Raw genomic sequence first — 14,060 nt, forward strand, 5'->3', positions numbered from 1 at the left:
ACAGTGCATTAGTTATCAAATTCTGTTACCTCAGCCACAGAAAACTATTGGGCCCCATTCAGAACTGTTAGTACTATGCGAGCGTATGTTTATTTTTACTTGGTTGTTCATCAAAACCACACAGGTTCTACCTAGTGTTGAGCAGTAAATATTACACAGAAAGCAAAACACAGTGTCAGGTTTGGCAAGCTATTCCTTGAGCGTTGTTTTTCAAATCATTAAACCTGTCAAAGATACACTTCCTTTATTAAGCAATCTCCTGTCTTAAGGGACAACCACAGACGTACAGAAGACATAAAATGTAATTCTTTTCCACTTCTACTATGTCATTTTAGAAAGCCACCTTTCTTAAGAGATTTATTGCCAGCCCCTAAAAGAACTTCTGAGCACATCAGATTGTTGGGGTTTTTTGTTTAAAGAAAGAAAAGAATACAAGTGAAAAAGTACTAGGCACTGCCAGTTTTACTAACCTGGTTAATAACAAGAAAAGAAACAGCACAAAAAAAGTCAGGGGTATAAAAATAAGATCCTGCTCTTCAGTCTAGAGAATCCTGCAGCATTGGTGGTGTCCAACCAAGAAACCAGTAAATGCAAGCTCTACATACACATTAAAAAGGATGTTGTAAGAGTTCCCCAAGACTACAAGTAATTCTCGTATGACAAATAAGTTAAAAACATCACCCTAAAAGCCTGCTCTATTAGTATACAGAGTAGCTAGGAAGTTGATTGTAGAATTGTTTCATTAGCACAATTCTCAGTGGATGGACAATCTAGGTCCTTATTGGTCAGACAGAGGCCGTGCATTGGAAACCTGCTGGCTACAACTGTACACCAACAAAGCTTGAACCAGCACAGGTTGTCATTCAGGACAGACAGGCCCGAAGCAAGCATAAGTTTCTCACAGTAGCCACAATTTGCAACAAACAAGAATTAATCTATGTTGTAAGAGTATGTTTGCCTAAAACCATCAAAATTAGTTGACAGTGATTCACCAATTTGCAGTATTATGCATTTATAATGGTATCAACAGTTCTGTTAGTTTGAGCAAATGCTGCCTTGCACAAAACCTTGAAGACTTAAATGCAGTATTCCTAAACCAGCTGTTTTAATGCCCAAAAAACAGGGTTGCAAGCCCAAACATTTCAGAACTGTTAGTCTACCAAATACGCATGGACACTTCAACTTGTTTACTGCAGGATGTGTCTTCTTCCTTACTGAGGCTCACTTTGTGTCCGCTTTCAATTTGCATGCCCAGTCATATGCAGAGCAGGAACTATATTCCATGCAAAAAACCCTTCAGTGCTGCTGAGGGGTTTTTTCACTATGGGAAAAACATGTCAGAAAAATTTGCTGTGCTACCTCTCGCAGTCAAGTGTCCTCTGGAAATGAAACAAGAATTAAATGAACAGAATCCCAAATAAAATACTCTGCACTTGTACATTTTCTACGAATTATATGATTCTTTGGAAATGTTGTCAAGAAACACCTTCTTACCTGACTGCATAGTCAAGTCCATTTTTTGTGGTTGATACATCAATGGACTGTCTTCATTTAATGGAAGAACACATTTCTGAACAAACCTCTTTCTTGCAGTTTGATTATGAATCTTTTGAGGGGAAATATCAGGATTCCTTTCTTCTCCTAACCTCTTGTTTTTTAGGAGTTCTATCAGTGTAAGTGACTGATTTCTTTTTTCATCGTGTAGTACTGCTTTTGTTTCATCACATTCATTTAGGAAACTCAGCCCTTCTTCCTCCGATGCAGACACAGATATATCTTCGGTCTTTAAGCCATTATGGTATGCTTCAAGAGATATAACATTCTGAGATAAAAAGTCATCATTTGATGCAAATTTCTGAGCAACAAATGGTCTGGGAATAATACGACGACTGTTCAAAGCCTTTAGGATTTTTTCATACTTCTCTTCATTTTGCATCATCTCATTCAGAACACAGATGGGAGACTTGTGTGCGTCCCACTTGGTTTTGCCAAGCCTCTTCAGGTGTCCTCGCACATGATTAGACAATCCAATTTTAGTATCGAACCAGCCACCACAGAGCTGACATGTATGCTCGGAGGAAGTTTCAGATTTCTCAATTGCTACAAAGAAAATAATTATAATGTTTTTTGACAATTATACAGTCAAAACATGACAACTGCAAATCACAAGAAGAGAGGCTTTACAAGAAGCTAAAGCAAGCCTTGTTCAGTGCTCAATAAATCCCTTTGTCCACCCCACTTTGTACCCAAATAAAAAACCAAATCTTACCTTTTCTAACACGTTTAACTGGAGTCCCTGTTCCAGCTCTTTTAAAATGCTGCATTTTGTCACTTGTTGCTATCTGTTCTGGTGAAACAACATGACGGGCTTCATAGCTTAGTCCAGCTCTGTGAAGATGTCCTCTGACATGATTGGACAAGCCAACACCTGTTTCAAAGGTTGCTGGACAGTATGGGCACGATTTCTTTTCAAGCGACAAATCAGTCCAGTGGAAAACTGAATTATGCTTTGGCAATGCTGATCCTACATTTTCTAAATTCTGAGGATCATGCAAGTCATGCAAGAAGTTACTACCCTCACCATCTTCGTAATACTCAAAATAAAAGCCATCATTCTGCTCATAACCAAGTGAAGATTTATCACCAGCTTCATTATCTTCCATTTTACCTTTGAATATGGGGAATAGGTTTACATGCTCCTGATTAATATCACTGTAAGATTCATCCTCCACAGACTGTGTAGTGTAATCACATAGTTCAACATTATCCCATGAACTTTCATCCTCCGTTTCATAGCTGTCTTTTTTTTCAGCAGAGTTTAGTTTCTGTAAAACAACAACAGTCATTTTATGCAGAAAATCTGGATAGCAATCCAAATCATCTCCTGTAACAGAGCCTTCCCTCTTGGATTCTTTAACCACTCTTTTTACAGCTACATGCCTATGATCTTTACAGCCTTCTGCCCTTTTGCAATCAAGGCTATTTGAATCCATGACAAAACAATTATTACTTGATGAAGAAAATAAATGCAAAGCACTGACAGATTTGGACTCTTCCTTTTTTAAATGCAAAGGGTAAGAGTCACTAGATTTTTTAATAATCCTGTAGTTTTCATATTTTTGTCTATATAAATAATTACTCTTTTTGGCACTAGCTTTCTGCTTTGCTGCTTGATGAAAATATTTACGTTTTTGGTCAATGCTATTTCTAATAAAAAAGTTCTTGTTTGTAGAATTTAGATTGCACACACTTACAGATGACTGTGAAACGCTTTTCCGAGCCTTCTGTATCCTGTAGGGTCTCTTGTGAAGTTTTGCGAAGTTACTGGATTGTGAAGTAGAGCCAAATGATCTTTTTACATCCTGTTTTAAAGCAGAATTCTTTGGAAAAGTAGAAGAATGTTTGATCAACTGTTTTGTCCTGCTACGAAAATCTAAAGATTCTTCTATTATACTGCCTTTTCTTTTCTCTAGTCTAAGATGGCTACCAAAGGGATCAAGGCATGATGCTGAATGCAAATATGCCATGTGTTTTTTCAAAATGCTTCTAGCTGAAGTAGCAAACGGACACAGCTTACACATATACGTCGATGACTTTCTTGAGGATCCTAAATAAGGATCTTTCAAGGATGCCTTTTTCTGAGTTTTTCTCTGGGACAAGTCACTACCAATAATTGAACATTTGACTACTGCTCCATGAGCAATCCCTCGATGGCATTCCAGTTCATTTTCTGTCACAGCCATGAAATTGCATTCCTCACAACAGTAATATCTTTTATCTTTTTCATGGGTCTTTGCATGCTGCACAAATGTTTTGGGGCAATTGGTACCAAATACACACTGTGGGCACTGTAACCGTGCGCTCCTACCCTCATCCTGAAGTTCTTTCAGCTCACGGATTTCTTCCATCAGTTTCTGCCTTCTTTCCTGGTGAATTATCATATGTTTAAGAAGTGAATTACGATCTCGAAATGTCCTTCCGCATTCCCTACAGGCATAGGGCCTGGGGACATTGAGATGCCGGAAATGACTGTTCCCATCTAAATGGTACATCATATGCCTATGCAGATGTTTCTTCTCTCTAAAATTCACATTGCACTTTGTACAGGGATAAAACGATGGTTCATCAGTACTGAAAGTAGATGGTGGTTCAGAATCATTCTCTTCACATTTGTTTTTTAAAGTATTGGATAGAAAAGTGCTAGTGTGAACAGGAGAAGTATCTTCTGCACAGTTACTAGTGGGACTATAAATGAGCTGCTGGATACCATCAACAGTTTCCAGCTCTTCATCTGTAGATTCAGGCTTTACTTTACTCAAGGAATATTTCTGTGGTTCTACTATTTGTAGCTCCTCATTCTGCTCTAAGAATTCAACATTTAATAGTTTTGATTTACTAGGAATACAACTGGTATCATCAAAACAGTCTTCAGTATAGCGTGTTATTTTACTAACATCCATTTTCCTTTTTCGTTTCTTTTCTAGCCCTACCTTACAGTGAATGGGAGACTTCTCTATTGTTTCTTCATTAGTCATAAGAAACTGTATAAACTCTTTCTGTGGATCCCAGCTGGGATCACATCCCGATCTGAAGCCACCTGTACCTGAGGAAATGCTTGTTAACGTATCGACACAATCATCTTTTAATAGTAAATTTTTATCATCCTCACAAACTTCTACTTGGTCTACTAAAGTGCTATCTACACTATTTCCTACTGTTTTCTGTGAATCACAACCAACTGAAGCAGAGGTAGGTAGATTTTTAATGGAATGAGTCAGGTTCTTAGCATGTGCTACATCAGGTAACAAAAATAAAACTTGGTGCTGATTGGATTTCTGTGTTGTACTCTTCGCAGGCAGCTGAAGATCTTGAACCACTGTCAAAGTTGAGCAGGAATCTGCGAGATGACCTCCAGGTTGTCCAGCGGTTAATGAAACGCTGCCTGTATTCATAATGGAAGTCTTTGTTGAGGTGGAGTGTGAAACTGGTCCATTAACAGCAGTTCCTCTAGACAACATAAAGTTTTCACTAGAAACAGTAGGAGCACCAGTGTGTATAAACAGAGAAGCCTGGCCTCCACTTAAGGCTTTTTCAGATCTGTCCCTTGATAGCTCCTCAGTCAGAGTCAACGTGTTGTTCTTCTGAAATGACGTGTCACTCTCTTCTGGTTTGGGAATGCCACCTTCTTCCTCAGATATAAAATTATCATCACATAGGATTTCTTCTTCTTTAGCACCAGTGACTCCAGTATTTGTCTCTAAATCATCCATATTGCTGGTTTGTCCATTAAGTACATTTATGCTAAAAAACAAACAAGAAAAAAATCAGGCAATTGCAGAAATAAATAATGACAACTTTAATTTACAGCTATTCTTCAGGATCACTCTTCACACTATAATCTAAAAAGATGTTTTGAACTTATCAAAATCTACTTTTCATTTAGGATATCCAGGACATTTATAGTAAATCAATGAAACAATAAAAAAAATACTATTTTTTTGCTATGCAATATTAATAACCATACAGCAAACTAGTCACTGACAAGTATCCCAGTTCAAAGAAGCCCGAGACCTACACACAAGCAAGATGGGGAAAATTAGATTGTGAAAACAAAAGCAAATACATTCTATATGTACATAAATACAGATTATCTTCAGCTGTTCTCCTGAAGTAAAAGTAAGGAGTAAAGGCGACCCAGACATCTACTAGCAATTCTGGGTTTTTTTCAAACACACTTTCTTTAGGAAACTTAAACAGTCTTTATGTTTCTCAAGGTAGCACTTTTTTCAAAGTACTTCCATACAACTGACCTGATGCTACATGCAAGCCTGCAGAAGGGAAAAACACAATGAAGCTGATTTTGAGCATCTGATTAGTAGCACAGACAAAGCAAATGATCAAACTCACTGAGGAAACTAGATGTCTCTTTATTCCCTTCTTACAAAAGAACTCTCCTTGCTTTAAAACCAATAAATCCCATTTGCTTATAAGTCTATTTTAAACGATAAGCAAATTAAACAACATCTTATCAAAGGTGGGGGAAAAAATACTGTAAGAACAAAACACTTCATTAGGATTTACCTACCAGATGAAGTCACTGTGTTGAATCCAGAGCACGACACTAACAATATCTTCCAGTACAGAGAACTACTGCATATTAATTCCCCGTGGGTGGCCTTGTCTTTCTACAAGTGACTCTTACTCATACATCAAATCATCTATTCAATGCTTAAGGAGCACAAAGGAGCTGCCTACACATGAAAATCAACGTGTGACCAACAGAAATGTAAACTTTAGTCTACCTTAGTATTCACTTTTTATACGGGTCCTCAGAACACAGTGAGCATAAGGCATTAAAACATTTATCTAAGAGTCAGGACATCTATATTACACAGAAATCACGTATTTTACCCTTAGAGCGTACTACTCACTTTGATCTTTTGTGGGATTTGATTCCTGCAATCACATAGTTTCAGTTACTAATTAACATTTTGAATGGAACTCAGTTAAAATGAGTTATTACCTAGACTCTTTTGAATTAAGATGTTATAACTCACAACTAATATCCATGGCTTCCTGCGATGGTCCTTTATCGAAATCCAGGAAGACCACTTTGGACATCCTTTTTTCCTAAGGAGAGAAAGCAACCTAGTTAAGCAACACCAGTTTCATCTTCACACATAACTTTTAAAAATATGTCCAGTATTTTAAACTCAACAGAATGACAGCTATCCACACAACTCAAAGCTAACTACAGCTTCACAGAAATTCTCTTTTATTGCACTTGTTTTGTTTCAAATCAGCAAAAGGACAAAATAATTATTTAACCTCTTCTGAGTTTGTAAAAAACAAACCTTAATGGAAGATAACTTACTTTTGCAGATAAAAGTAATTCTATTTGGAGTAGAAATACAATGAAAAATTAAGTCATTAACAAAGTATTTCCTTTGCTACTCCATCACTGAATGAGCCAATTTAGAAATAAAGTAATGCTCACATCAGAGCCATAATAAATGTTTAAAGTGTGAGACATATTTTACTGTATTATTATCTATTACATACCTTTATGTAAATGTTCTACTAGACACCCAGATCCTCATCTTGCCATTTCTTAGATTTTTGCTTTTCTTTGCTGTTTTGAGATGGGTCATTTTTCACTATAATAATGACTTCCAATAAGATCACATCCAAAGCTATCACCCTAAAATGGTGATAATGCACCACCCAGCAGGAGTCTTTACATCACCTACAGAAGTTAGAAATGGGCAGTGCAAACATGCGCTAAGAATCAGTAAAGCAAAAGTCAATTAAAAGAAATGAAGCCTACAGTGATGCACAACAGCTCCAGCAATTTTACACCTCAATAATGAAGGCTTCGTATAGTATCAGACAGCAAAGTATAAAACTGTTCACAAAACATCAGTAAGAAATTGAGTAAGACAATTTTGCCTGGAAGATGTGCATTTTCCTAAGTTTATTGCTGCAGAAGCAGACAAAAGAGTGCTCAAGTCAATCTGAGAGCCGGCATTAGCTTTTCTCAACAGGAAGCAATGTTGCTAACGAAGTGGTAAATTCAGTGTTAATGAGTGGCTTCACTGTTACCACCTCTGAGGTAAAACCTTCCATGTTCCAAGTTCCACCCATCTGTTCTGGTGTGAGGGGTTCAGAGGAAGAACAGACGCTTCCCATTTAAAGCAACTTCACTGGTACCCCCGAACAGCAGGGAGGCAGACTGAGACTGCAATCCTCATTATCAGAATGGCTCCTCAAAACTTCTCACAGGTTTACAAGATGAAGACAAAATTATGTTGCTCTACAGACAAAATCATACTGCTAATGAATATTAGTATTAAAGCTGAAGTTAAGAATGTGGCTAGGACACCCTGTGATCACCATTAAACTGAAATTCTCTTCAGAGTTATCAGAGATATCTAAAGCATTACCTAACGCATTCTTGTAAGAGACTCCTCTCAGTCTGTGCATTTATGGAGATTGTGAACTATTCCATATGGGTATGATTAGAAGTCTTTGATGGTAAAACAGGTATCCCTGCAGATTTCAGTCTTTGAATCAAGCCTGAAATGCTTACTGCATCAATAATATCACTGCTACATTTTAATAATTTTCAGCTAATTATCACTTTTACTCTTATCATCATATATTATTATTTTCCCAGCTATCAAGGTGGTACAATTAACTTTTTTGTGCAGGGAAACAACAATAAAGTTAACAGTTTTAACTGTGTGGCATTAGAGAAAACAGAAAATGTATTTTTAAATTACAATAATTTAGTCTTGTGATAACACTGAACCAAGATGCAATACTTCAGTTACATTATCTACTCCACCTGTCAGAATTTATGCAGTAACAACGATGCCATGTTTTTTTAAGAAATGTTACCATCTAACTTGTCTCTTGGGAAAAAAAGAAAAATCAAATCATTGTAACTAAGATGTAACCAAGGCTATGTAATATTTTTCGGATGTTTTCATCAGTTTTAAAATTATCTTCTCTATACCATATGACAAATACAAAATTATTAATTCTGTCAAAATATGTAACATTTAATGCTTGGTGTATTTTAAAAATTAAAAATTGAGATAACACTTTCAATTTGTTTAAAGCATTGCTTATCATATCCACTACCAGGACTATGTAGCAGGACTACACCAGGTAATTTTTATTTAAGCATCTAGTGCAATATACCTAGGAGATATATGGTGATGGAAAGTGTCTGGAAAAGCCTACACAAGTGTACACAATCCCAGCTCCTACCTTTTAAACACACTTTATTTAAAGGCTAGGTCAAATTCAATTATTTCAGTTAAGCCTAGAATAACTGCAATGCACGTGACAGTGTTATTCTTGGTTTACATGCTATGCTATTTACTATACAGAAATTGTTTCATATTCAAAAGTAGAAAGAAACCAATTATTTATTCAGCTAAGCCACACTCCACTTTCTATTAACTGATTTTAAATCTACTTAATTTTAAATACTGTTTTTATTAATAAACTATCAGTTTTAAAAATCGTAATGTGTTCTGCAGATATGATTGCCTGTGGCCAGACAGTCTCAGCATGAAAAAAGTGTAAGGTCAGATCTATCTTCAAGCTGACAGATCATAATTTAAATGCCTTAAGCTAATCTTATTGTCTTAAAAAATCTTGAACATCAGTATTTTTGCAAACTATCAGCACTTGCTATAACACCCTTACTACACTACATCTTGAGGTTACTACAGAAGAAATGAGGTGATAATTGCGTATTAACATAATTATTTGGTAATCCCTCCAAGCAAGCTTCCTAGGTCACTCAGTAATTCAGATTAGATGCAACCTTCCTGTCATCAGATCTATGCTGTCCACTTTCTGTTCATTAATAATTCTTTTTGATAGGAATGTACTTAAATCCATTGTTCTATGTACATTATTAACTGTATTTATTACCAGTAGGTTTATGACCTTTTCAAGTTCTTATTTCATAACAACAACGTTTACTACGTAGCAGGGTCACACACCAAATTAGGAGCACTGCCTTCATGCAATGCTAGTTCAGTAAAGCTTACACCTCAGTACCAAGCATACCATGTTGTTGCCTACTAGCAGTTGTAGACAAGAGATCTCTCAGCCTCTGTTGCAAGCCCAATGTCATTTAATAGGGATTTACAATAAATTTGAAAGCACACTGGAGCTGAAAAATTAAGACAGGAGAACTTGGCTGAGTTTGTGAAAAGCATGAAGTGCCTTTATGTGTTCTGATATCAAGTTTCTCACTGAATTCATAAATATGAGCCAATGAGCTAAAAGCACAGAGCGACTATTAAGCAGCACAAAAACTTAGAAGCCATCTCCTAGATGGTTTGAATTTAATCAGCCTAGTTAAAGAAACTGAAGAAATACAGTGTCTTTCACCAGTGCTGCAACAAAGGCAAAAACTTACTTGTCCTGTGCTAAATAACTCCTCGTAAGTCAAGTTCTTTAAGCAGATATGTGAATAAGCAGGACACTCAAGGGATTGCTCAAATATTCAAGACATAGGAAAGGTGCTTCAGGTTTGCACTGCTCCCATTTAGATTTTTCTTTGAGACTTCATTATGTAAATAGTGAAAACTAACAAAACCTACCATTTTCCCACAAGTGTTCCTGAAATAAAGCTTTCTCAAGTGACAGATTGTATTAAAGGTGATGGAACCAAAGTCACAGATTTTTAGGCAACAAAGAGAAGACCAGAGAGAGTTTAAGTACATCATGGTACAGGACTAAAAAAGCATCTCCTTCCATTTTGCCCCATCACAGTCTATGCTTTAAAACCTTAATCATGGCAAACATCAAGCACAGAACTTCTGCCAAAAGAGAAAGGTTTAAGAACCTCTGGAAAATGAAGGTTTTGACAGAGTAATAGAGGAACTGGTAGTGTATCAGTACAAACCAGCCACATCTTGAGAAAAAAGAACAACCTCAGAATACAGCTGCACAATATTTTTGCCTCCTCCATATAGTAATGCACAGAGTTTATGCCTCTGGAGCTTTGGGTGTTATCTAGCGATATTAATGGCCCAAATCAATAAAATCACAAAACTTTGATCATAAGAAGAATACCTATTACTTGTTTTCCAGTTTAGTATTTTTTTTTAAAGCTATCCCACTCCACTCTTCAGATGGAAATAAAACCACAAAGCCTGACAACCAGAGGTGAGTCAGTGACTCAGATTGCCTTCCCTCAGCTTCTATTTGTGTTTGCAAATTAAGTTGTTGAAAATACATTTCCTTCTGCACAGCAGAAACACTATTTGTAGACCACCTTACTTAGCCTTGAAATCTACAAATGAACACTTCTGCATTTTTTCAAACTTCTGTAGTGAAGGGACAGCTTGTTTAACATGCCTAACACCATGACTACTGCCCCTCCATAACTACTTTACACACAGTCCACAGTTATTAATCTAAATACAACATGAAGAGTTCAATTCAAAATGAGTTATCTTCAATACAATTAAAATCCACAGCTGTTCACATAACAATACCAACACTGGAAAACTCTCAAAGCTAACTAGACTGCCATATTAAAAATTTTTAAAGCAGTATGAAATATTACCAATACAACATTTGTATTATACCTAAATAAATATAAAGTTACTGCCACCCAGAGTATAACCTTTTTAAATACTCTTAGGAAGTTCACTGAGTTGTCAAATATCTGCAGAAAAAGGTGACCATAGAGAAATTCTTCCTTATAGAGCAGCCATGACAAAAGCAGCTCATCTTTTCAGTAAGATTATAATTGGGAAGATCATACTCAAAGCACGCTTTTTCAGAAAGTTATTTTCCTTAAACTTAGTTCCTAATGCAACAGTGTCTTCAAAAGCTCTCTGTCAGGAACAGAAAGGAAACAAAAAATTCCTTAAAAATGTCAAAATTTCAGAAACTCAATTTCTGGTCTAAAACATCTAAGAATGATACGTTAACATCTCACGTGAAAGGAAACTGAACAAAACTTAAGAATAACCACCATACAATTTGAAATCACAAAAGAGAATTCCATTATTGCCACCAACCATTCTTAATCTTACTCCTCTAGTATTGATTTGCTTGGGGAAATAACCAGTTTATCACAATGGGGGGCATCATGCTAAAATTCAATACTGAAATCAATAATAATAAATGACAGTACAATTTAAGTGTGACAAGAACCACATGTATCACTATAAAAAATACTCCTCTGGTTTTAACTGCTCATGCAGCAATTTAAGCAGTTTCACTGGCAGGTGCTTTTCAAAATGAACTAGGTGTTTGTAAAAGATGACTTCTTCTGGCTAGATGTTGAAAAACAAGATGTTGAATCTGCTAACTTAAGAACAGTCACACACTGTCTGGCAACTCCACAGGATTTGTAATTCCTGCCCAGAATTCCACAGCCCCGTTCACAGAGAACAGCCAGGTACTTGTCTTCATGTTCCTGCAGTTCTCTAGTTTGGATTTTTAGTAGTGCAATGTAGTTTGAATTGTACTGCCATTAGCTCTACTAGAGATGAGAACTACAACCAAATATTGAATTGTCCTAAATGCAGACATACATGGTAATGACTAGCAGTATTCCAATAAAGACACAGAAGTATTAAAAATACAAAATTAATGCTCTGTGAAAATACACACTATTTATCTTCTACACTGTTCCCTTACTTTTACGTGTGTAAATTCTCTTCCTTGATGCCATCTCACATGCTCACATGCTTTCTCTCTAAAGAAACTAAATGTCTGAGAAAACACTATTAGTCTTTTTCAGCACCATTATCTGTGATTTTCAGTGAAATGTATTCCTAAGCCTCAAGTATGGCACAAAAACTTGCTTTTCTCTAGACACAACACAATAAATAATTTTATTAACCAGCACCATTATTAAAAACAGAAAGCTTTTCTTCATTACAGTCTACAAATAAAAGTCCTGCTCCTATCCTTGCTGTAAGCTAGGATAGGAGGACACTGCCAAAAAATTAATGTTGTGATCAGTGGTATGAAGTGTGCATGGCCATGAACTAAATCTGCACACTGGGGCTGGTACCAGCTCCCACACTCTTCAACACCTGCATTAACCACATGGATGATGGGGCAAAAGGTACCCTTGGCAAGGCTGCTGACCACACAAGACTGGTACACCAACAGGCTGTGATGCCACTGAGAGATACCTCAACAGCATGGACAATGGGACTGGATAAGATGGCTACAGGTTCCTCCCCAACTCAACTATTCTGTGATTCTGTTTTAGTACACTTTGCCATAGAGCATCTCAATTCTTGATAAATTTAGTCCTCTTTAGAGTGCTCCACAATAGCTCTGACTATCCACAATTTTTCAATTTCAAAGTATCAATATAGGTACGAAAGTATTTTAAAATGGCTTCCAACTACCAACTTTTAATTTATCATTCTGACAGCTGAAGAAAATGAAACAAAAATTATTAGCATATGGTAAAAGCATGTTCTCTCTCTCCCAAGTTATGTAGAATATATTGACAGCAAAAATGTAATTTAATGCTCTTCTCCCTTCTACCTCTTTTCCAGGGATCCTGTTTTCCAGAGTTCTCTCACTAAATAAAATAACATTACCACTAAGTAGAGTACTACTATCACACTCAAATTTATAAACACGCATTTCCCAAGTCCCACCTCATTTTCTAGTTGTATTTCTACAATTTTAGATTTTACATAGGATGAATTCCTCTTCTTCACCACCATATACTTAAACAACTTCTTGATGTATCACACCTCAAGAGAGATGTCTCAAGCGTCAGCTCTTCAGGCAACACAGTAAAAGTACTTCCTCCCTACAGAACCCACTGCCACCAGCAATGTTCCTCTCCAGTCACTAATTGAGACATTTCACAAGAGACCATGTTTAGGAAAGCACTCTTCCAGACTTTAAGATCACCACTACAGTCCTTACATGGGGTATTATACTAAAATTAAAGAACCTGCTGACCATTACAGAAGATTTTGGACTGCAGAGAAGAGGAAGTCTTTTCAATATGGCATCATATACTGTCAAATTACTGTGCTATTCATTGGAATTATACTTTTCTTTGAAGTAAAGCCAGTTTAAATAATTGCTGCCTCCTTCCACTCTCCCAGGTTCCTCCTTTCACACTTTATCAATCATTTCATTATCCAATTTAAAGGCTGGGACCCAAACACCGCTGAATTGGCACAGTCAAGAGGCAACAACTATGGGTAAGGGCACAAACTTTTACTAGCTTTGTTGACAGAAAAATCCACTGGGGGATCTTTTCCTAAAATCTACATGAATAAATAAAAAAGTAAAAATGTAGAGAACATTTCATAAGGCAAAAAAGAAGCTTTGACAGTCCTCTATTAAACTGCAGAATGCCGCACTACAAAGAATTCTACCATGAAGCAAATTTTATGTTCTAAAATTACTTGAACTAAACTACTCAACTGAAGCAAAATGCTGGAAGTAAATGCTAAAATAATTCAACTAGGGAACATTAAATACATCTTCCGAGAATACTATTAACACAAGCAATACTCTTAAATTGCGTATCA

The 14,060-nt window shown here is 36.4% G+C and overlaps 1 protein-coding gene across 5 annotated transcripts in view; it reads right to left on the reverse strand.

Annotated features, from left to right (window-relative positions):
* The window catches only part of ZNF644 (zinc finger protein 644), a 51,433-nt gene that overhangs the window by 13,464 nt on the left and 23,909 nt on the right, over positions 1–14,060 (reverse strand). The window contains exons 3-6 of one of the 5 annotated variants that reach the window (XM_053951020.1): positions 6,558–6,630; positions 3,255–5,301; positions 2,270–2,825; positions 1,495–2,100 (exon numbers count right to left, since the gene is read on the reverse strand). In XM_053951020.1, the coding sequence (XP_053806995.1) occupies positions 1,495–2,100; positions 2,270–2,825; positions 3,255–5,270 (3,178 nt within the window). In that variant the 5' untranslated portion in view covers positions 5,271–5,301; positions 6,558–6,630. The other 4 variants (XM_053951015.1, XM_053951017.1, XM_053951019.1 and 1 more) reach the window with 4 other exon arrangements.

This window comes from Vidua chalybeata, chromosome 9 (genome assembly GCF_026979565.1).
Source record: "Vidua chalybeata isolate OUT-0048 chromosome 9, bVidCha1 merged haplotype, whole genome shotgun sequence".
In the NCBI taxonomy this organism is placed as follows: Eukaryota; Metazoa; Chordata; class Aves; order Passeriformes; family Viduidae; genus Vidua; species Vidua chalybeata.